Source organism: Penicillium antarcticum, assembly GCF_028974205.1.
Source record: "Penicillium antarcticum strain IBT 31339 chromosome Unknown utg000002l_segment0_segment0, whole genome shotgun sequence".
Lineage (NCBI taxonomy): Eukaryota > Fungi > Ascomycota > Eurotiomycetes > Eurotiales > Aspergillaceae > Penicillium > Penicillium antarcticum.
In genome coordinates, this window is record NW_026695300.1 from 2,996,568 (window position 1) to 3,020,930 (window position 24,363).

General features: G+C 49.0%; 4 protein-coding genes across 4 annotated transcripts; 2 read left to right on the top strand and 2 right to left on the bottom strand.

The window, feature by feature from the left end:
• Window positions 1-6,316: 6,316 nt before the first annotated feature.
• Window positions 6,317-11,174, bottom strand: N7508_002109 (ATP-binding cassette glutathione S-conjugate transporter YCF1; the record flags this gene model as incomplete). Its single annotated transcript, XM_058460175.1, has 5 exons — window positions 6,317-6,580; window positions 6,637-6,728; window positions 6,781-6,849; window positions 6,900-10,806; window positions 10,887-11,174. The coding sequence occupies 5 exons, from the start codon at window positions 11,172-11,174 to the stop codon at window positions 6,317-6,319; spliced, it is 4,620 nt and encodes a 1,539-aa protein (XP_058323707.1).
• Window positions 11,175-12,081: 907 nt separating this feature from the next.
• N7508_002110 (ankyrin repeat domain-containing protein) lies at window positions 12,082-13,167 on the bottom strand (the record flags this gene model as incomplete). The annotated part of the gene is made up of 1 exon (XM_058460176.1): window positions 12,082-13,167. One exon carries the CDS (start codon window positions 13,165-13,167, stop codon window positions 12,082-12,084), a length of 1,086 nt encoding a protein of 361 aa, XP_058323708.1.
• A 1,503-nt stretch (window positions 13,168-14,670) lies between these two features.
• On the top strand, window positions 14,671-18,428 carry N7508_002111 (uncharacterized protein; the record flags this gene model as incomplete). The annotated part of the gene is made up of 3 exons (XM_058460177.1): window positions 14,671-14,819; window positions 14,888-18,259; window positions 18,317-18,428. The coding sequence occupies 3 exons, from the start codon at window positions 14,671-14,673 to the stop codon at window positions 18,426-18,428; spliced, it is 3,633 nt and encodes a 1,210-aa protein (XP_058323709.1).
• A 629-nt stretch (window positions 18,429-19,057) lies between these two features.
• Window positions 19,058-21,046, top strand: N7508_002112 (putative C2H2 finger and ankyrin domain protein; the record flags this gene model as incomplete). The annotated part of the gene is made up of 2 exons (XM_058460178.1): window positions 19,058-19,106; window positions 19,158-21,046. 2 exons carry the CDS (start codon window positions 19,058-19,060, stop codon window positions 21,044-21,046), a joined length of 1,938 nt encoding a protein of 645 aa, XP_058323710.1.
• Between the last annotated feature and the right edge of the window lie 3,317 nt (window positions 21,047-24,363).

Below are 24,363 nucleotides of genomic sequence, written 5' to 3' on the forward strand. Positions count from 1 at the left end.
AGACAACCCCTATTTTTGTGACCAGGGTCCTGCACCTGACACCTGCCAATGAAAGCTTTTAATTGGAAGTTCAGTAGATCCCAGCCTTTGCCACAACGTGGCTGTGTGCTATTTTGAGAGCTCTAGCACCGCCACAGCTGAAGAGGAACAGCTGCACATACGAAGTATGCAACATGGGTGTTCCTTGTGTCGTGTTTTCTCTGCTTTTTCCCACCATCCGCAGATACTGATGAAAACTTGTTTAGTTTGACAGCTTGGCAGTTCCCGCATGTACATGTACTTTCAAGCAAACATCCATGGGGTTCCCCACTCGTGACAGGGCTAGCTAATTAATCTAAACACCGCCTTTGCCGCTTAGATCAGACAAGGAATCTCACGGAGCTGTTCGGCGATGCAATCACCCTGAAACCATCAAAGTGAGGCGTTAACTCGGCGGACTCGGCGGATATGTGACAGCGGGTGTGCGCGCTGACGGGAGTGGGGCGGGCTGAAGGGGGGTATGGGGATAAACTGCAAAACAGACTCGATTCGGTGTAGGGGGTATATGGATCTACAGTCGGGGTCTCATTTCTGGAAAGAATGAAAAAGGTTCCCATTTGGGATCGGGTTCACCGCTACGGAGTAAAAAGAAAAGTGTATAAAGCGCAGGGAAGGCAGTCTCGTACTTCTGGAAATTACTTCAACTTCATAGTTCGCTTCAGGAATCGATTGGGCCACTATTAGACTGGCGTTCGTATCGATCGAGAAGAGGATTGAGCTATTTGAGCATGTGGACAAAAGGGGATGGGTGTACAGAGAACATGAGTCTGTTCGCAGAGTATATCGAGACAATCGTTGTTTCTAGAGTTGCATATCGGTGTGAGCAAAGGTACAGGCAACTGAAGAGAGTGTATTCCGAGTCTAGTAGGAGACTGGAGAGGTGTCAAGGCCTATCATTTCCATACTCTATTTGAATCTTCGGGACATACAAAGAGCAGGCGGACCAACAAGGCACACGGGTGCATGCGGTTGTGCAGAGCCGATGGGCCGCACGCACGATCGATCAATGATGCACCCAGATCGAACACTGATCGGACCGACAAAGATGGGCATTGCGTCATATTGCGCCCGCCCTTTTGTCGGGGCGTTTTTTGGGGCCAGAGCCCTCCGAATGGTAGCTTTATTCTCGGGGTTGGGTCATCTGGAAGGGTTATTCTGCGCTTGTACTTGTGTCCTTGACCAGTAAGAATGCCCCGATGAAACCTTGAACCTCTGCCTCGCTAAAAGACGGTCCAGACTCAACTCCCCTGCAAGCCACTGCGGGTCGGGGATGGCGGTCCGGAGACACTAAAGCTGTCAAACCCCAAGTCGGGATTAGTTGGTCCCACGGGGTCCCAAGGGAAAGGACAAAGTTGGCAATCATCGAGTCTGTTACTCCTCAGTGCCAAAGTGGTGGAATCCCCAATCTATCTTACTCCAATCTTAGTATAGTTAGAGGTTTCAGGAAGCGACCCCTATACCTGCTTTCTCCTAAATAAGAGATCTGCCTACTATGCCAAAAGTCCGCCTCATGTGCCACATGTGCCATGACAATAGTTATGCTGATCGCAACACTAAGTTCTTTACCAAACCTCATTTAGATGTCATTCGTGTTGCCTGCTATTCTACACGTACCCCCGGTCTTTAGGCATACCATTCCAAATATACCGGTGGCTTTCAATAATAATCGGCACTGTAAACGCCAATATCATATGAACAGAAAAAGCAATCTGAAACTGCAGGAAATTATTTCTCCATTGTGGCCCGGCCCGCGGGACCGTCCAAGGTGGTTCCTCCAGGTGAGAGCAGCCGTACTCCATATGCTCCATATGGAAGAACCACTGCATTATTCGGCTTTGTGCAGGAAACAATGCTTCAATCTACTACTGTACACTCAGTAGGATAATGATTAGAGCGAAATGAAGAGAAATCGACGTAATCTCGCTACTACACATCCCCACTCGTCCCGACAATACGATTAACTCTGGCGGGAAAGGCTGACGGAAGTCTTTTGCGCACAGAGCCCAGCGTGGTGACAGCTGGCCCTTGCACAGTTCGCATTTTATTTTCTTTTTCACCGCACTGTTCGCGATCCACTCGTTCTAGACCAGGCCGATAGTCGGGGCTCCCTTGCTCCGGAGTCTTTTTCCGTATTCGTTTCAGGTGGAAAAGGTGGAAAACGTGGATGTTGTCTGCATGAGGGCTACATTTCAAATCAAAAAAGGGGTAGAGCATACAAGATCATAGTAGTTCACATCCTATACTATAAGTGGATATAGAGCGAACATAGGGATACTGATTCGGGTATAGTCCACTCTATGGAGCCCGAATAGTCCCCGGAATTGCATCATAACGTCCCAACTACCTGGATATGCTAAGGGGTTAGCTTGACGAAATGTCTTTTGGTCCTTGCATCCCTACAGCCAATCAAACTCACCATATTGCATAAAATTCCTTCGTGGATAGTGCAAACTCTCCTGAGGAACTAACAACTTCCCCGGCCCCTCATCCCAAAGCTTCCTAAAATCCACCACAGCGGATCCCAATGCGCGCGGTCGCATGCCTGCCACGCCTTTTTCATGAATTTGGATCATTTTCCCTTTCCACGGACCATCTCCCGTTCCCAGCAGCTCAGCTCGCCCGCCCGCCTAGTCTCTAGTGTCCGTCCTTCCCTGAGCCCCGAACCAATGTGCTGCCCGAACGACCCTCTGGAGAAATGCAACGACGGACAAATTGCCCGAAAGGGCGTCCTGAGATCATCCCTGGTGATCTGTGCTTGGTCCCAATCGAGTGGTGTGGCTGAAAGAGTACTTTCCATCATTCTGGATCAGCTTGGGCACCAGCGGTCTGGATGGTGGGTTCCGGGGCCCGGTGAAAAGAGAGGAACTATTTCATCACAGTAGTATAACAGGAACCCCTCCCGATCAAAGTGAAGGTCTGTTCTCCCCGAGCCCGGGGATTGGGGACTTTCCCTGTTAATCAAACCCCGGGGGGGGGGGGCCACGCGAGATCAGCAGTGGCTGGGGAACCTGGATTCGTGACAAATACTCAGATCATATACCCACTGCACACAAAGTACAAGTGCAGCAGCTATTTCCTTCCCCTATGCACCGTATATGGCGATATATCCACTGCACAAGCCGAAGCCGAAGCCAAAAAGCCCAACATAATAAGATGTCGATTACTCTCATGACAAACATGAAGCCACTATCGAGGGGGGGCGAACTCCATCAGATTAGCTCAACGACGCAAGGCATGGCTCACATACATGCACAGTATCGTATGTACATATCCCCGGCCCAAATCACAATCAGACATCGACGACAGAGTCTGTACCTCGTACACACACAGACACTTCCCAGTGCCACTCCAGCGGATCCTACTCCCGACCCAGTTTCCAAGAACAGCTCGCTTCGCCCCATATGGCGATGATCATGACGAGCTCCGCAGGTCTAAGCGTTCCGGACAAGCGATCCCATTCCCGCCACATTGGTACTGCTGCATTGTGCAGGTGTGGATGTACCCTGTGGACTGTGGATTGTCTGCGCGATGATGTTCCACTCCTTCTTTTCTCCCTCAGGGCTGAGCCGATCAAAGTTAGATCTGATCTGAGATCAGGTTGAATGCTGTTTAGCCGAATTCACGTTACAACTTGAGGGATTTAGTCCTAGCAAATCCCGAGGGCAGCTCCCCATGGATCTGGAGCTGATCACCCACTGCCGCGGTAAAGAAACTGAAAAATAAATACGATACAAAAGGAACACTAACCGAACCTGGTTTGCAGTACGGTACTTTGTCAAGGTCATCTGCTCCAGCCCAACTCGCCAGTCCAGGAACAGCCCCGATCCCCAATCTCGGACGCAATCTCAAGAGGGGCACACATGCACCCATTCATGCGCGTACAAGTATACGGTAGATGAAAAAAAAAATTGAAAAAAAAGGCTGGGCTAGTCTCACTCTCCAGGTACGATCTCGGTTCTCTCGATTCTTTTTCGATTCACCCACTTCGGAACAGATGTTCCAAATTGCAGGAGCCACTTGTCTGCGGCTGTAGCGCGCTGAGTGGAGGGTGGAGGAAGAGACAGATATCTATGCGCCCATTCGGAAACATCGCCTTATCGACCGGTGTCTTTCATATCCACTGATATACATTGCCTCTATGCACATACTACACTGCATGTCTACAGGCTATGTATGTATGTCGATGTACGATGAGAGGCTGCGAGTGGAGATCTTGTATTACCGGATTTGTTCGGGTGGAGAGGTCAGAGGACGACGGCGGTTAGATTCGCTTGGAGGGCATGGCTGTTGCAGAGCTCCGGGTGGATTGTGGGATGTGGGTATTGTCTGCAGACCGGCTAAGTATCGTATGACTGTGCATGAGAGAAACACACACACATACATGGATATGGATAGAACATGGGAACCGATCGCACCTATGGAAAACCAGGGAATATGCATCCCTTTCCTGGTGGATTCTTGGATCCCCCACCCGGGGATATGAAGATGAGAGATGCAAGAGGGTCCATTCTTCTTCATGACGGTCTCTGATTACTTCTTTGGTCGAGGCACTTCATATCCGAGAGTCTATTCTGGCCTTTTGACTTTTTCCTCTTTGGCGCATCAGATCTGAAGATCTGATGCTGGTAAGCTGATTGGTGCATCGAGAGTGAATGGCCCATTGAACAAGATTAAGGAAGCAACTGCTGCTGGCTCCCCGTCTTTGCTGTGCGTCTAAGATGCCCCTTGCTTGGGATCTTGATAGCTGAAACGAATTCTGAACGCAGGTCCGCGGCCAATGGTTTTGTTGAGGGCACGCACAGACCGGAGTAGAGGGGGGGGGAGGGGAGGAGATGATCGCGAGAGCCGGTTTTTTTTTCCACGCGAAAGCCGATGGTTGGGTTGTGTTTGGTGGTGCATATCTTGACTGCTATGGACTTTGTCTCTCGAACATGACACGCAACGGCATTACTCGGACATGAAGATAGCCCCCTCTTTTCAGTTCTGTCAGAGGAAAGTATTTTCTCTCTCTATGCCTCTACAGTCTTTCAGCCAGCAACCATAAATCACACACTCGCCTCCTTTTCCATCTCCCCCTTATCCGTACAGTTCGCCCACACAGACGTGAACTTAATGCATGTGCATGAACTCCACGTCTCCCGCGTGGACAATCTGTTTCGCATCCCGCAAGGAGCAAGGAGGGCTTCGTATACTTTGCCACTATTGACTACCTCCCCTCCTCTCTTTTCCCCGAGGGGGCGGAGGCCAGTATACCGTATGTGATCGTCGAACCAGAGAACAGAGACGGTGACAGGTGAGGGTCTGGCGGCGTCGTCATGTAAATGCAGGATGTCAAGTGGAAATGGCAAGATGCTTCTGGTAGATGCCAACATCAGCACTAACTAGTAGGACTACTGCATCTTTCGTGATATTTTGGTTGTCGGTTGTGTACGTGGTTGGTGAGCAAAGTGGCGGGACAACTGGCAAGTTGGAGACTCCCTCACCGCTACAATGAAATTACCTGTAGATGGGATTATCAAGATGTCACCGCCACGTTGGACTCGGCGCTACTGCACATAATCAGGATCAGAATGGCTTATGATTGTCTAGGAGATTGTCGGTTCACTTTGCTTGATGCAGGGTCACGTTGGGTTGGATCTAGACACTGAGTTGTTTGGGGGGGGGGATCTAGCTATGTCCGGAGACTCGGTATTATTCACATATAAACAAGAACGACGAGGTGCACTGCCACAATTTGAGATCACAGTTGACAGGATAAGAAAAGAAACAAAGGTATTTTTTTTTCGCTTTTGTTTTGATTCGCAGGGTCAATCCAATCATATGTTCATGGTCACCCCAAAGCAAACCCGGGTCCCAACATGAAACACAATGAGAAGAGGCTCGAGAACAGGGGCTGAATGTGCAGGAAAGAAAAGAAAAAACATTTTTTTTTTGGTTTACCTCTATCTTGCTGGCCCCTGTCAGGGGGTCCCTGGTGCAATGAAAAACTTTTCACTCAGTTACATGTACATGCAGGATGCACAGACGACCGAGCCACATCACCAAGCGCGTTGGAACGGCCAGCACAGATGAATAGGCATGATCCATGCAGGCAGCACTCTAACGAACAAAAAGGCCTGCGATCGGCCCGAGGCAACAGAAGAGACCCGGCCTCCCCGAGCCACTCAGGACTGCATGAGGCTGCTTGGAACCATCTCAGCCATCTGGGGCTGGCGAGCTGAGCCATCTTTGTCAAGGAAATGTGGGGGACTGGGGGACCGTGATGATCGATTGGCTTCTACGCGGTTTGGGAGGAGGCAATGGCACCGTCGTTGTCGAGCAGGCCGGCCTCCTTGGCGAGCTGGTAGAATTTGCCGCCACGCTTGATCAGCTCTGCGGGCGTGTCGAACTCAGCCACACGGCCCTTGTCCAGAACGACAATGCGATCGGAGTCGATGATCGTGTTGATGCGGTGCGCGATCGTGATGATGGTTCGGTCCTGGAAGATGCTGCTGCGTAGGGTGCGTTGCAGGTGTGCATCAGTCTCCACGTCAACCGCGGCCTGTCGCTGTTGTTAGCTGAATCTGTCACCGGAAGGTAAGAAGGTTGATTTCATACGGTTGCCTCGTCCAGAACAAGGATGTTGCTGGGTGTCAAGAGTGCGCGCGCGAGAGACACCAGCTGGCGCTGGCCTTGACTCAAATTGGAGCCTGTCATACTGTTAGAAGATGCCTGAGGGTTCAGGTTAGAAAGGTAACTTACCTCCTTCCTGGATCTGGGTATCTAACTGTCCCTCCATTCCGGAGATGTGGTCCTTTAATCGGGCGTGATCTAGAGAAAGTTAGTGGTTTGCAAGAATATATAGGAATCTTAGAATCTACCAAGAACACTCCAAAGTTCAGTATCATCATGGACATGACGAGGATCCAAGTTGTCACGCAGGGTGCCCTCGAACATGGCAGGATCTTGAGGAATGATAGCAAGACGGCCACGAAGGTCAAACAGACCAATCGTGGAGACATCAAGTCCATCGATGCTGATATTACCGTTGACACCCTCAATGATACGGAAGAGAGCCAATGTAAGCGAACTCTTTCCAGCACCGGTACGGCCGACGACACCAATCTTCTCATGAGGCTTGATATCGAGATTGATATCCTTGAGCACAAGATCGAGCCCGGGGCGATAGCGGGTGCTGTAGTCATTGAATGAAACGGCACCTTGAGCCGGCCAGCCGATAGCAGGGCGGCGCTTGAAGATCACCTCGGGTGCCTCACTAGGGAGATTGGCATACTCAAGCACTCGCTCGACAGACACAATGTTAGTCTCAACCTCGACGGTCTGGCGAACGATCCAGTTCAGCGACTGTGTGATCTGGAGAGCATATGACATGGCCAGACCGACCATACCGGAAGAAAGCAAACTGCCACTGGCAACGGACAAGATGGCAAGACCGGCAGATGCCAGAATGATAATTGAGCCGATGAACTCCAGACGCACGGCGAGCCAGCGGTTAGCGCTGATGGACGGGAAGTAAGCCCGCAGGTTGGCATCCATGCGCCATTCGTTTTCAAGAGCGAACCGGTGTTCTTGACGATAGGCACGAATGGTAGAAATACCGCCCAGGGACTCCTGGAAGTGGGCGAAGATTGGACTTCGAGTGACACTATCGAGACGCTTTAACTCGCGCGAGGTTCTCAGGTAGTACTTCTGGTAGCTGAAATAGATATAGCCCAGAGGAATGATGAACAACAAGAACGCAGGGGTTCCAGTTGAAATGACAACCATGGTGAAGATGGCACGGGCAGAGTTGGCGAACAGCATGTTGAAGGTACGGGCAAGTACTTCATCAACACGGTAAATATCACTGCTGAAGCGATTGAGAATCCGGCCAGATGGTGTGGTTTCGAAGAAGCTCATGGGTGAGCGGAAGATGGCAAATGCCATGCGCTCATGAAGTTTGCGAGACGCTTCGATAGAACAGAAAATCCACAGGATTAAATTCTGAAGAATGACCAGAAGAGACGAGCCCAAGCCGAGCGCCAAGTAGACACCGATAAACTTGCCAACTTGGGCATTGCTTCCATGTGCCGCGTTCCACTCAGTCCAGTACTTCAACCAGTAGTTTCCAACAACCTGGGCGGTCTGGGCAGCCAACATGGCGAATAAGTAGAATCCGACAGCGGCAATGTTGCTGTCCTTGGCATATTGGCCGTAGACACTCCATTTCACCTTACCTTGCTCGGAAGTTTCCTGGGTTTGCTTGCTCTTAAGAACGTTCTCTTCATCACCCAGCTTGCGTCGGGGACCTTGCCAGCTCACAGTGCTTGCACGGCGCAAAGTGACTGTGCTAGTACGTCTGCGAGCTTCGCCAGCTGCCTTGATGGGAACAAGATCGCCGGGTTGCTCTGTGTCATCACCATCGGAGTCACCGCCGTTCTGAATGACGGCAGTCTCGACTGAGCTTTCGACGCTGGTAAGATCCTCGGATCCACTAGCGGTACCTTCATCATCCGAGTCAACCATGGTGGTACGAACAAGATTAGAGATCTCGCCCTTCATGGCCATGAGTTGTTCGTACGTTCCCTTTTCGATAATGGTCTTGTCACGGAGTAATCCAATGAAGTCTGCCTCCTTGAGGACAGTGATAGCATTGGTCGCAAGAATTCTAGTCTTGCCACTGAGCAGACCGGTCTTACCGAGAACCTTGTTGATGATATGACGCCCAACATGCTGATCAACTGCGGAGAGCACGTCGTCCAAAAGATAGATATCGGCACGGGCATACACGGCTCTGGCGAGTGTCAAACGTGCTTTTTGTCCGCCGGATAGAGAGATACCACGCTCTCCGACTTCGGTTTGATCACCATCGGGCAAGTTCTTGAAGTCATCAATGAGGGCGCATGCTTCCACGGTTAGGTCATAGAAAGCCGGATCCCAGCGATGTCCGAAAACAATGTTTTCCCGGACGCTAGCATTCATGACCCAAGGTGCTTGGGCGACATATGCTATGCGACCACGTACGACTACTTCTCCCTGGTTCTTCCAGAGATCACCTAGCAAGCACTGGAGAAGTGAAGACTTTCCGGCACCGACGCGGCCAACGATGCAGCTGAGCTCACCCTTGCGCGCACTAAGATCGATGTTCTCCAGCACTGTAGCTCCGGTGTAGCGGTTCCAGGTGAACGAGGCATCACGCACACGAACAGACTCGTCACCGAGGTGTACCACAGGGTCTTGGAAAGAGACAGCATCAGTCTGCAGCTCCTCTGCGGTGAAGTACTCCATCAATCGCTTTACTGCGACGGATGATTCAATTATAGATGTAATCACCATGGGAAGGATAGAGAGCGGGAATGTTAGTAAGTTGAAGAGAGTCAAAGCCGGGAACACAATCTCAGTGGTCAAAGGCTTATCACTTGTCAAGACGAAAACTGTGAATGTGGAGCAAGAGACGAGGAAAGGAGTTGACTGCCAGGTGAAGTTGGCAACAGATTGTGTGGCTCCGATCTTGCGCAGGGTGTTAAGCTCAAGGTCATTTCGAATATGGCTAAGCTTGTTCATAAACGCCGTGTTCCAGGCGTATAGCTTGATGCTCTTGATGTTGTTCAAAATCTCGGTCATCAGTCGGGTTCTCGAGTCCTTGTTCTTCATTTGGACAATCTGCAGCTTCTTCATCATGCGTGCAATGACACCGTTCAAAGGAATCATCAAGATCATGACCCCGACACCGGCGAACATGCTGGGTCCAACAAGCTGGTACAGAGATAACATGCAGAGAGTGATTTGAAACGGCGCAGACAAGAGTTGAGTACCAAATTGAGTCAAATCCGAAAGGCGCTGTTGATCAACGGCCATGTGGTTGACGATATCACCCGTTGTCTTTGCCGAGCGGCCTTCATTTGATAGTTTCAGGGACTTGGCATAGATCATAGCTGTCAAGGCGGACTTGACTCTCATGCCAGTATCGAAGGCACGCTGGAAGTACTGGTGAAGACAGCTGGTCTGACAGACAGAAACAACAAACATGGACAAAGCGATGGCGACACCTCTAATGACCGGCTGTGGGTTAGGGAACCGATACGAGTCAACGAAGGAAATGAGAAGTCGCAGGAGTTGAGGCTGGACGAAAGCAAGGCAGTCACTTCCGGACTTGATGATCGCACCGCGGAAGTAGGGCCCACCAAAGGCCTTGAACAGTGCCATCCACAGGGACGGGTTCTTGCTTTGGAGCTCTTGTTCCCATGCCTCCTTCAGGGCATCACCGGTGACCCGGGTGGTGTCGCGACTGCGAAGATTCCACATATCATCTTGGGTCAGGTAGTTCTTGTATCCATACTTCATCATCGGAGTCATCCAACCGAAGGTGAGAACCGAGAATATGTCGGCATAGTTATAAGGACACTCATCCTCGTCTCCCAGGGCATCGTATGCGCTCTGCTTCTTGGGTACGAAGTATTCTAGCACAAATTCAAACAGTGCCAGACCCAAGCTCACGTTGATACAAACAAAGTATGGGAGTTGATCGATGTATGCTTCGCGCGCAACCAGAGAGCGCAGTTTAATGGCATATGCGACAATAAAGAAGAGCCAGAAGAACAGGACAACGCCGTTGGGCTGTCTGCTCCGCCAATGCTCAAGGTATTGTACCGAAGTAATTACTCCTAGTGAGACGATGGTCAGGATCGAGGACCAGAATTGGAAGTCGGCCCAGAAAGCCTTTGGTTGCGTTTCGACCTGAATCGCAGCTTGAAGGGCGGTAACAAAGACAAGAGCAGCAAGTACGACCTATAGAAACACAGAGTGAGTCAGCAACCAGTTACCATGCACGCGATCCTGTAAGGATATTCGTGATCGATATGACTAACCAACTTGGTGTAGAAATGCCAGTTCTTCGCTACCGGCTGCGGAATCCGCTTCCTCAACAACAGCCACAAGGCACCCAGTCCACTCAGCGTACCCCAGACAGCCACTACTGCCACAATCACGTCAAGGAAGCATGGCGTCAAGTCGAATCTCGATGAGCTGATGGGGCCCCAGCCCTCGCTATCAGTGCAAAAGGGCTGTCGCCGGGGGGAATTGATTGCCGATCCGAGGGAATGCAAGAGGTTTCCTTGGGATCCCTCTAGGACCACCTGGGATTGGCCATCCAGCATTTTTCGAAGCGACTGCGATCCGATATGCCTTTCTGTGCACAGGCAAGCAAAAAACTCCAAGCCTTGAACGGTGACGGGGGGTTGGAAAGCTAGGTTGCTTACTAAAAGCGAATGGCGGCTCCGCTTTTTTTTGGGGATATCGGGGCTGCTTACCGATGTCGTTGGGACCTATGAACTCGGACTTATTACATATCAGTCGATGGCTTTCTGTGGGCTTCTTGTATCCGATTACTTTTTTTTTCAGCTTTGAGTTCAAACGCCCTCGCTTTGAGCATGAAGCAAGGCCCTGGCATGTCTTCAACTGTTTCACGTGATGTGGAAAACGACGTAATCATCGGGGATAAGCCAGGACTAAGACCGATGCGGCTGCTTGGCACTTCTAGAATTCTGTTATTGTTCTAAGTCATCCGTAAATATATTTGACATGTTACTATGGTCTTTTGTTATATCCTATGGCTTATATTATCTATCAACCAATTCTGTCTAATGGGGGTTCTAGGCTTCTTCTTTTAAACCGCGCGATATCCAAGCCATGGGTGAGATATATATATCATCAAACTTGGGTAAAAGCAACACCTACTTCCTGATATTTTTATACACAATAACTATGAATAACCGATTCAGTATCAATACATACATACCATTTTCTTGACAATGCGTTTTCATATAACCTAAATCATAAATCACCGAGGCAGATATAGTAAGTCGTTGGACAGACGTGATTCCATTCTAACTCAAAACATCACAGCATGACCAAGATCTTACAGTGACAGCAAAAGCAAACCCAAAGTACGTATTTGTTACTTCCAACACGTTAAACTGCTAACATTGCTAGATATACACTATGTCACCCAATAGACACGAAGACCATTCCACTCAGACAATTGGTGATATAAACCTTGACACGTTAACTTCGCTCAACAAACCCCTCAATCATACTGATCATAATTTCATTTCCAATATCACGTGCACGCTCGATTGCACTACCATACGCGCCTCTTACATTTGGATCTGCCCCATGTTCCAACAGCCATCTCACCCGCTCAACTGCTCCTGCCATGACTGCATTCACAATTGCATACTGCGGCGTCATATGTCGTGACTCCTCTTTCTTATTTATATCCGCGCCATGCTCTACCAGCAGAGCCATCACTGGAATTCTGTCCGTATCGAAATCAAAACTTGGTTCCACTCGCATAGCATGTGGGTTTTGACCTGGAGGACATACCCCCGCAGCATAATGTAATGGCAACCCATTCTCAATCCGCACTCCTGCCCTGAGAATCAAATCCACAGCTTCCACGGGGCCATCCGCTGCAGCTACTTCAAGGGTGACACATGAATTCGTGTCGGGTCCACCGCGGCGGTCACGGTTGTCGCGCTGTGCGCCAAGGTTGGGATCAGCTCCATGATCGAGGAACCAGCCGAGAAGAGGGAGGTTCATAACAACTCTAGGGAGCAAGGTAGTACCATAGAAGCCTGGGGTATTCGGAGTCCAGCCATGGCGAAGGAGAAGTTCGAAAAGACCGATTTGTTGGTCCGGAGGGGCCGATAAGACACTGCGCGGAGTTTCACGAACAATTGGTGCCCCATTAGAGAGGAGATAACTTGCAACTTTAATATTACCGGCGCTGAGTGCAAGCGTCAGGCCATGGTGAAGGAATGCCGGCGTAAGTTGTTCCTCAGATATAGTAGACTGAACGATAGAGAGTGGACCGCGTCGGCAGGCAGATGCAAAAGGACCGAAAAAGGCAGGGGGTTGACCAAAAAATGTAGGATGTCCACTGGTAAATTCAATATCACTAGGGCTATTGATTGGAAGATCGTCATATGTTGAACCCATTGTTTGTGATTGCGCTTGCATTTGTTGCCGTGGAGCTGTGTTGCTGTTGGCGGCTCTTTGTTGCATCACCATCATTTGCATTTGCCGTTGACGTGCCATTATCATATTTTGCTGTTGCATCTGCTGCTGCATTTGCCGTTGAGATGACATCTTGGCTATATCAGTAATCAATGACCAGTCAATAAAGGACTGAATAAATTGTGTCCGCTGGTGTCGTTGGTTTGCAAGCCCCAAAACATTTCCCAATCCGAGTCATGTGACAGCCCCCACGCTTTATTCCTAAATTTAAAATTGACGAAGGGTCTGTTCATGAATGTGGAAAGTAACACGTTGATCATACTTAGTGCTTATTTGAAGGCTAGTGCTTACTGGTCGGAAGTTGTTTAGCCCCATTGAAACAGCCAAAGTCCTTGATATAACCGGAATGAAGGAAGCTGGATCCAAAGACACTGCAGAACGGGGGCCAATTGTGGCAAATGTGCGGACAACATGTCGATCGTTGGGGGCTTGGATCCACAATGCGAGAGACCACGGTTTGATTCCATTCATTAGACACTTTTCTCTAGAAGTATTGAACACATCGGTACCACCCCGAGAAGACTGCGTTGTGCCTCTTGAAAACGGTTATCACAAGGATTGACAATTAGCATAACTCTTACACCAAGTCAGTCTATAAAGTAGCTCTAGAGAAGTACCTAGACGGAAGAAGGCAAGTAAAAGACGAGTTGAAGCTTTGAGAAGTAACGATTAAGAACCCCACGAAAGATATAGACTATGCATCATTCAAGGGAAATGACAGCTGAAAACGCATTCCGAATTTGAAATCAGTATCTGTATATTGACCCAAATTTCGAAATCAGACTTCCATGGACATGGCAATGGCCGGTACGTTAGCATTTAGATTTCACATTTTGTCCCCCATCCGATAAATCAATCCTAAACTTCAGCCTTACCCAATTGATTCAGGTAGACGATGTCTACTTAGTGCTGACAAGGGTTCTCCACTTTACCCCTGTCAGATTTCTTCATTGTGCATGTATCTGAGTTTACCCCTGGGGCGGAAATTTGGCAAATCCGTATCCAAGGGTCGCAAGTCATGTTCATTTGCATCAATCAAATAATTTTTACTTGAAGTTCGACATGACTAGATGCTTGAAGATTCTATAGAGTAAGCGAACGGATTTTGTAGTTCGATAGCGAAATGCAAGCCATACTGATGGCTTCGGATCGGTACTGAGTCGAATCTGCCTTGTCTTTGGAATCTAACGGTTAGTGTACATGCGGCTGATCTACAGCTTACGGTTGGAATACATGGACCATTACTTTGTACTGTATTTGCCGCTAATCCTTCATCTTGTAATATGGAATTCGATGTAGATCATAATCAATACGTTATCAACGGATTGAAATGTCTTGTGCTTACAATTTTTAGCCCCAGAAAAACCACCATATGATCCCTACAACGGTTCATTTGGCCCCAAAGGTTTCATATCAAACTATGATTCGTGGGCCCCTGCCTAATATGAAATATCGCGGTGTCCAACGGGACAAGCTCTCAGATACTTAAGAGAGGCCCAATGGTATACCAACCGTAGATGACCCATAAAGCTATTACTCTATACTTTTTGCATCAGCCTTCCGCAGAATATAAGAATGCGACCTTCTGAAGGCTGGTCCTTGTCCGCTGGAAGGGCCTTCTTGGCTCTGTCCTCAATTATACAGCTCACCTCTGGAGCCGTCATAGGAAGCTCTAGCGGTAGAAGCTCCTCCGTTTCCACATTTTCTCCATCGACATCTTCGAGGTATGAGGCTAAACTTTGTGAGAACTTTTACTGTGCGAGAAACAAACTAACGCGAGGGCAATTTTCAGTTTTAGGGCTAGCAGTGGACAAAACAAAAGCTCCATTGACCCTTCTTCAAGCAGCCCCTCTTCATCTGCACCCAAGCAAACAAATTCTGCAGTCATTATTTCGAGCGGCGTTTCCTCTTATGGAGTTGGGTCCAGTGCGTCCAACGTGATTCCCACGTCAAGCTCCAAGCCATTGATTAGCACGGGAAGCGTTGCTCAAAACACGGATAGCTTGGTGTCCTCGACTGTGCCAGCTTCTTCACAACCTACAAGCGCTCCACCATCTACCTCAACTACGATACCAGTTCGCAGCACCGGAAGTTCATCTATCAGCAGCAGCATCCAGGGACCATTTTTTTCGAGTACCACCCAACCTTCTAGCATTCGAATCTCATCCCTCACCAGCAGCGTTCCGGGGTCTTCTTTATCCAGCGCCGACCAGGCTTCTAGCATTGGGAGCCCTGGAAGCTCAAACCAGAGTACCAGCAACATCGTTTATTCGTTCTCCGGTGCTTCACCTACAGCCAGCCCCAGTACTAGTCTCGGTGTTTTATCAACTCCGCCCTCAGGCAGTGGTAGCAGCAAGAGTCTCGCTCCGTCCAGTGCAAACTCAGACAGCCCTTCCATAGTATCTTCCACGATTGTTAAATCAGGTAGCACTGTGGCAGTCTCGGTTATTACTGGCGGCTCAGACTCAACCCCAATTACTCTTCCGCCTGTCACATCGACTATCCAAAGCTCTGAAGCAACATCAAGTGTGTCTTCAGTGTCCTCGGATATTGCTGGTTTGATTCCAATCATCAATTCTTGGAAGAACAACCCAGATTATCTCAAGACTGAGACCCTTGATAAGGTCAAAGCAATTCGAGGAGAAGTCGAGGGACTGATTTCTGATCTTGGTGGCTCATCTTCCTCTTCCGGGTGTAACTCAAAGAAGAAGAGAGGATTGTTTGGTTCCATTGGAAATATCATTACTTCATTGACCTGCATCGATGAGGATCTGGGCAAGGTCACAGACGACATCAACACAAAGAACATTGATTCCATTGACGACACGCTGGATGAGCTCACAGAGAATAACGACAACCTCACAGAGAACGACAATGAAGACAACAGCGAGAGAAGCTCCAATTCTGATTCATCAACCACGACCTCATCCTCTTCATGCACAGATTTATCGACTGCATTCAAGGTGACCGTGAAGTGTGTACCTACGTCTTTTGTGACTGGGAGTTCCACTCTTCCTACCACAACTTGTACACCCTCAACAACTGTCACTACCGCTGGATGCTCAGTTACCGGGCTGACAACCACCATTTCAACCTCTGCTTCAGCAACTGGCACCCAAATCCCGTGTGCTTCTGATACATGTGGCAAGTCATGCCCAATGAACAAAGGTCCTCTTAGTGGTGCTAGCATGGGTGTGGTAGCAACCACAGAGAATTGTGCATTGATCTCAACAAGTACAACTGCTACTTTGCCAACTGGAAGCTATGGTATTGCTGGGAGCATTGGAGTAACAGCACCAACACAGTCTAGCTCTGCATCCAAGAGAAGCCAGTCTAGCAGCCATGAAAATCACCTCGTGGATCGCTCATTAGTTGAACGTGCTCTTGCAGATGTTTCGCCTCCCTACGCAGACTATGTTAGGTCTCTGACGCCTGTCTGGGTCAGTCAGTCGGGTGATGCATCGGGTCAATGGTTTGACTTCCCAACATTTGGTCACTCGGCTGCTGGTGTAAATGGTATATACGGCTGCACAGCGGTGATCATTGCATCTGAGAAGGGTGTTTACATATCTCATATATGGGAGAGTCCAGTGTTCATTCATGGTGATTTCAGTCCAACCGATGACAGTTACTTTGTATCAACTGCTTTCAATTCCCTACGGGATGGTACTGCATCTGCACAAAGTGTGACAGATCTGATTGGTTCCGATCAGAGCCCGGGTGTTCTAAATGCCATCTACGCCCCCAAAGTGTTCGTACTCACGCCTTATACTACAGACTTCGATCGGCAAATGTTCGGCATCTCAACCAGGCTGAGGTATCAAGACCGTGCCAATGACCTCGCGCAACGATTGGCAAATGTCATCCCCGGATCTGGCGGACAAGGCATTGTCATGGGATACACACGCACGAGTCAACAAGCATCTACCCAGGAGCCAGGTGTCGCAGGAAGAGCTATTCTTGAGGTCGACCCTTTCCAAACGTGGCTCACCACACCCAATGATCCAGGCTCTGCGGGTCTTCAAGTTGGTCGCTGGCGCCTGTGGGTAGAAGATCAGTTGATAACTTACCAAGACTTCTGGCTTCCCCACGCAGCAGCTCCTGCAGGAAGTTTCCAGAAACGTGATGGTGGTTATGCAAACCCCTGTAGCAGCTACACCAATTCTTCCAGCTCTAGCTCAAGTAGCTATGGAATCAGTACCTCCCTAGCCTCTAGTGCAACTACTTTCCGGAGCTCCATTTCTACCTCGCATCCATCATCTTCCGAAAGGTCGTCATCCTCATCGGCGTTCCCATCAGCCACATCTTCAGCCCCAGGAAATGTATCATCGGGAATAGCTTCGTCATCACCTTCAGGGTCATCTTCCATGCCCTCTTCAGAAGCAAGCTCTCCACCCACATTAAAATCATCATCAACATCAAGCTCGTCATCGGCACCAAGCTCATCTGGACTGAGCTTCTCACATGGATCAAGTTCTTCAATGCCTGTATCATCTACAGGACCAGCTTCATCGGCAGCCCCAGCCTCATCTTCAGGCATAACCTCAGCCCCGATCACATCTACATTAAGTCCGAGCTCAACCTCAACCTCCCAAAGCTCATATGTATGTTTCAACCAAGGTGGCCCTATGGTCGCAACTCCATACTGTCAATGTACTACAACATCTGATGGAGAAGGATACTATGCGACAGCTCCACTGATTTCCGATCACTGCACCGATTATACCACCTTCCCATCAAGCATCACACCAAAGTCAACTGTAACTCAAGCACCGACAACAGCAACCCCCGAGCCTATTGTCAAGACTGAAGATGGAAACATCGTCTCCTACCCTTCGCGAACTCTTGAATACGGAGAAGTCTATGGCAAACAATACACATTCACAAATGGCGCTGGATCCCCTGTCACCTTAGAGACGGCGGCTCCAACTCAGACTGATGTTAACAACAAGGGCTCGAGCCAATGCTCCAGTGTTGATGATGCTTGCCAGCGTGCCTATGAGCAGTTTGAGGATGATACTGTCTACAGTGGCTTTGCATCCTATACTGCCAAGATCCAGAGTGGCATGGTCATGGTTGCGACCTTTGGCCAAGCTGGTTGTGTTGCCCAGTATAAGTGTGATGACTATGGATTTGGAATGACCGGACGACAGATCAAGGATGCGTAAGTCCAATTTGGTCTCTGTATCTTGTGAATACCTAACTGACATATATTTAACAGCATCGAGTATATGAAGGACAATGACGGCGTCAAGAAGTGTGGAACTACCTATCTTTCTAACTCGTGCCATGTCACACTGAACTACTGTACCAGTTGCAAGTCGCAACACTGATTGCTATCTAGATTGTCGCTGTGAGGTTGTACCTGAAATTTTGGTTTAATCTTTTTCTCGAGGTTTTATAAAGAGACGAGATATTCATTTTCGTTTAAGTAGTGGTTCAAGCTATATCATTCAATTCAAGCAGCATTTCTGGATATAGATTGGGTGTCAAACAGTGCAAACCTTATGACGTAGAAAGTCTTTTTTTGTCTGAATATTGATCACGTGAAGTGTAGAGAGCGAAGAAGTATAAGCTCGCCTAGAGATAGGGACTCCCCTTGTTTGGAAAGATTCAAAATGTATGAGTACCAGACTCAGACACAAAAGAGAAGATGACCGCAGCCCATGAGTCAAATTTCCCAAATGGGAGGCCGACTGGTTAGCTCCGCATCTACAAGCACAGCCCAGATACTTCCAACGGATTATTACTGCCATTGAATTCACCAGGGCTGAGCAAGGCATTTCAAAACACTGTGACTCAATCTCAAAATCTCAATTACCTCAATTGCAAACGAGAAAAAAGACATAAAAGCAAGCAAGAAAGCACATAATGCCAGCATTCCTTAGGCGGTAAGAACCCACTTATCAGCGTCATTGGAGGGGCAGCACGAGTTCGATACACATTCTTCGCCCAGCACATCATGGCGGATACAACTAGAATGGAAGAGTTCCTGAAAAGGCCTCTATATGGTAGATTTCCGAGCTTTGAAACTTCGACCTGGCCATTGCTAATCTTCCCAGTATACGACCTCCCACCGGAACTCCTCGCGACTCTCACGACTAAAACCACGAACCCTATTACCGAAGAGGAGCCAGAGATAAACCCGGAAGATGCTGAACTTGCAGCGCAGGACTCTGCGATCGCAGCCTCTACCATCTGCTCCCTTTGTCAGGTCTCCTACAACAATGTACAGGAACAGCGCAGCCATGTCCGGTCCGATCACCACCGCTACAACATCAAAGCCCAGCTGCGCGGCAACGCGCCTCTAGAGGAGATTGAGTTTGCGAAAGCGATTGGGGAGCTAGATGAGTCTATATCGGGATCAGAGTCTTCAGAGACCGAAGAAGAAGACGCAGATACTGGTGCGAACACGACACTGTCAGCGCTTTTGAAGAAGCAGGCCAAGCTGTCCCACCCCGAAGAACAAATAGAAACTGCTGTGACGAGCTCCCCGAAACATCCTCTTTTTTGGCTGGGTAGTTCTGGTTTGCCGTCAAACAAGTCCTTGGGCGTTTACAGGGCTATTTTCTCGAACGCCGAACAGGACGAGCCCGGCCATCTTGTTGAGACACTACAGCGAAAACAGTTGGAACCCATCAAGGCTCGTACAAATAATTCGAGTAAGGCGCCGGCTCCGTCCGCTTCTGGTCCTCACTTTTTCATGTGCATGATTGGGGGCGGCCACTTCGCCGCTATGCTGGTGTCATTGGCACCGGAAATCCACCGAAGACAAGGAGGTGTCGAAGACCGGCAAGCCCGGGTTATTGCACACAAGACCTTCCACCGATACACGACACGACGAAAGCAGGGTGGTTCGCAATCCGCGAGTGATGCCTCTCGGGGTGCTGCCCATTCAGCAGGCTCCAGCCTGCGTCGCTACAACGAAGCTGCTCTTGAAAAAGACATCCGGGACTTGCTGTCGGATTGGCGCAAGGAGATTGACAGCGCCGAGCTGTTGTTCGTCCGTGCGACAGGAAAGACGAACCGCAAGATCCTTTTTGATCAATATGATGGAAATGTCCTCAAGCAGAAAGACCCCAGGATACGAGGATTCCCCTTCAACACGCGCCGCGCGACCCAAGGAGAGCTCTTACGATGCTTCAAAGAGCTCACTCGCGTGAAGGTCAGCGAAGTCGACGAAGCAGCAGTAGCAGCTGCGGAAGCCAAAAAGCGCGAGGAAGAATCAAAACCAGCCACACCTCGCCCGCAACCGCAACCACAAAAACCCAAGATTTCAAAGGAAGAAGAAGCCGCCCTGCTACATACATCTCAAATTCAGGCCTTCATCCGGCGTTCAAAGGTCCCCGCTCTTATGTCCTACATCACAAACAACTCCATCCCTTCAACCTTCACCTTCACACCCGCCAGCCAACCCCAAAATTTCCGCTGTCCAACACCTCTCCACCTAGCGGCAAACCTAAACACCCCGGTGGTCGTCACAGCCCTTCTCACAAAAGCCAACGCAGACCCAACAGCAACAAACAACGAAGGCAGAACTCCCTTCGAGCTAACAGGCGATCGAGCAACGCGCGACGCCTTCCGCATCGCCCGCCACGATCTCGGCGAGTCAAAATGGGACTGGGATGCCGCGAAGGTACCCTCGGCAGTCTCAAAAGCCGATGCAGACAGTCGCGCCGAAAAGGAACGGAAAGCAGCTGATGAGGAGGAGTCAAATAGGCGCAAAGCTGGTCTTGATCGATTGAAGCGCGAGGATGCTGAGAGAGCTGCTGCTGAGCATAAAGCTTCATTACGGGGTGGAAGGACTCTTGGTGCTGTTGTTGAGAAGACTGCTGCTGAGAAGCGGGATGAAGAGACTAGGGGTATGACTCCTGAGATGAAGATGCGTCTGGAGAGAGAGCGCAGAGCTAGGGCTGCCGAAGAGCGGTTTAAGAGGATGCAGGGGAATTGAGGTTTGGATATACTTAGGCTTTGGGTGTGGTGAATGCTCCTTTGTCTTTCTTATGGACATTCTTAGATACATTTTTGCATAGGGGCGAATTATCAATATCATATATTAGCATCATTGTCATTGTGTTCTCATGACTCTTACTTTCCTTATGCTGTAACGAGTAGTCTTGCTGACGAAGTACAAATTGAGAGTGTCTACCCCTTCAAAGTAAGCATTCGAAAGTTGCAAAGTTGGAACCTTCGTATTGATCAAATTAGATACTACCATAAGGGAACAAGTTAGAACATAAGGCATCCTTATTGCTAGAGAGTTGCTAGAGAGCCGTATCTCACCATGCGAATCGAAATAATGGCAGTGAAATGAACAAAGAAGAAAGTAACCCTTGCTCGATTGCACTTACAATTCTATCTTTAGGTATCTCTATCAAGCCAGATGACCATGAACCCTCCATCTCTACAATTCATCCCTAGAAGGCAAATCGAACAAGCAATAGTTCACAATCCTTCTGTGCCTTGATACATGACCCACTGCCCACTCTCCACAGAGGCACAGGAGGAGGCAAGATAAGGCAACCTAGATAAGGAACAAGAGAAAGAGAAGGGGTGCATCCACTTGCATTGGACAAGATACTCTATACAGCGAGGATAATTCAATAAGTCCACTCTTCACCCCTAGGGTCTCGGGTAAAGGACTGTCGATGGCCCACTTTCAGTGCCACTGTAAAGCAAAGTATAAATAGATCAATGTATGGAAGTAACGTTAGTACAACTACATATACATGTAAGTACCCGCGTAGGTTCGCGGCGCGTGACAGTCTGGCTAGGGGTTACCGGTTGCAGCCTGCATGGGATGTACATCTACCGTATAGGGTTAGGGCAAGTTGAAGGCCGAAGGCCGAGGGGGAAGGGGATATAAATTGGACTCGAGAGGGAAAGTGAACGTGCTGATCTTTGTTCAGCCCAGAGAGTGTCTCAGTTTGGGCTTACAGTAGTGATGAATGATATGATTCAATAGCTTCGGAGTGGTTTACTGTATGTGAGTTTTGCGGCCGGTGAAATGGTTCCAGTCTGGTTTGCAACATATCAGACTCGATGGTACTGTCTTGTCTGAGGGAGACTGTTCTGAGTATCTGGTCATTGCGATGCTATCAAGGTCTTGCAGAGTCAGGTTCGATCCTATTGGGTCTGTGTTAGGTTTTCGACATAATTTGAATCGAGGTGATAGCCTTCAGCTCCAAGACCCAATCATATCAAACCATGGGCAGCTGATCAGCTGCGACTTGGTCACATGAAGGAGACAAAAAGCAATACTTCAGCCAGTCATCAAAAGTCACAAAAAAGAATGTGAATATCCCTATTCGGCAACTGAAAGCAAGCCAATGTGGCAACACCAGGGCAGCCACAGCCAAGAGCAAGAAAGAAAAGCAGAAAAGCCCGCCAAGGACCCTATTCAGAACGATGTCTGAGGTCCTCAAGGCGTAAGTGAGACCATCAGCACTCCCCACCCTATGAAGGGACGAAGCCCCAGCGGGGCATGGTTGGAGGGGCAACCAGGGCGCCCCAGCCACAGGTGCGCACGAAGGACGATCAGGTTTGCGGAGATGATCTGCATTAGCGCCCGCTGTGGGAAAGGGATGATGTCTTGCATTGGTCTTGCAGGGACGTGCAGGGAGAGGCTTCTGTCCTCGAAGACAAGGAGTCCTGGAAATGGGAAATTAAAAACTCTCATTTGTGGCTGTTTGGGCATTTTTAGTACCCGGTGTTAATGATTTGAGTCTCGTGCGTGCCCTAGTTTTCTCAAGACTAACTTTCTTGTAGCCTATGGATGTCTTTCAATGAGAATATTTCCATCGAGGCTCTTGATACCCCTTGCTTGCGATCGGATATCGATAAGGGGCTGGGCGCTCGTGGGTCTGGGATTGGTATGCTACTGTGTCCTTGGAGAGAGCCCTCTGTTCAGTCCCCTGTGTGTGGAACTGGGTCAGGTGGATAGATGCCCTTTGATCTTCCAGACTGGGATTAAGGAGAGTAAGCCCCCTTTGGCTAATGCGTGCTATACAGTAAAGCATGAATATTCTCAGATCGAGGTATGGTAGCATCTTCTTTGTTTATAGGATCGCTATGATCAGATTAGAACTTGGGGTTGACGGCCCGTTGCAGCAAGTATGCGCAGTCGGCTGCACCCCGATGATGCAGTAGAGCTCTGCAAGATAATGCAAGTCATGATCTGCGCACGAGTTCTCCAGGTGATCTGCGCAAGTAAGGGTTGTTGGAGTGTATTGAAGAGTGTTAGAAAAACCCCCGATGTCAAATGCACATGTAAGCTGAGGTCCGAGGCTGCCAAGGACCCCTCAGAACCCTGTTGATAGGGTATTCCCTTGATTTTGGGTAAGATTAGACCCTAGAGGGAGTGTACACTCTATTGTCCATACTGTGCTGTCCATACTTGCAGTACATAGTGTATAGGTAAATGGTTTGTATTGTAAATTACTCTATACTCTTTGTGTATTGTAATGTATCACGTCGCGTCGCGAACGCGGTACGCGCCGACGCGTTCCCGCGTTCCCGCGTTTCTCATTGAAAAGTCAGAAGCCTCCACAGTCAAACATTTAGTCGAATGTTGAAAGGCACATAGGTCAAAGAGCAGGTTGAATACCCCAGTATAATCCTTAGAGCCTAGAGGGCTGGTATGGCAGGGAACCCCAACCCTCCTAGGCTGGTGAAGGGCAGCGGAATGGCAGGAGAGAAACCTCCTCTTTTTAGAAGACTATTAAACGGGCACTTGCCCATCATCAGAGATTTACATCATAAGGTATCATAAGTTACAAGTATATTGGGATCAACGCGCCTTGGTAATATTAATGCACCATGCAAGCCATTGACGCAGCCCTAAGCTTGGACGTACAATACATGCAGTTCATACAATTCACACACTAAATGTTACAATGAACATGCACAGTTCAATTCAGAGTGTCCCAATGAGGCAATACAAAGTTGATCCCTGTCATGTCTCAGGGGTTCCTCGTGCCTGTTCTCCTCTGTAGAGCCTTGCATGCAATCCCTCTGGCCCTTTCTAAGGTGCTCTATTGTTTCACTGGGATTTCTGAATCATAGTATAATAGTATAGTATCTTAGTATATTAGTATAATAGACCAGACCTTCGCTCCATTCTTTTTCAGTCATTCCAATCCAGTCCAACACCAACACTCCAGCCATTCGTTGTCCTTTGAGCATTCGCTCTGACCTTCGTTTCTATTTTCAAACACTCCCACTCTACATATTCTTTTCTCTATTTTTCGGGAATAGAAACATCTCAAA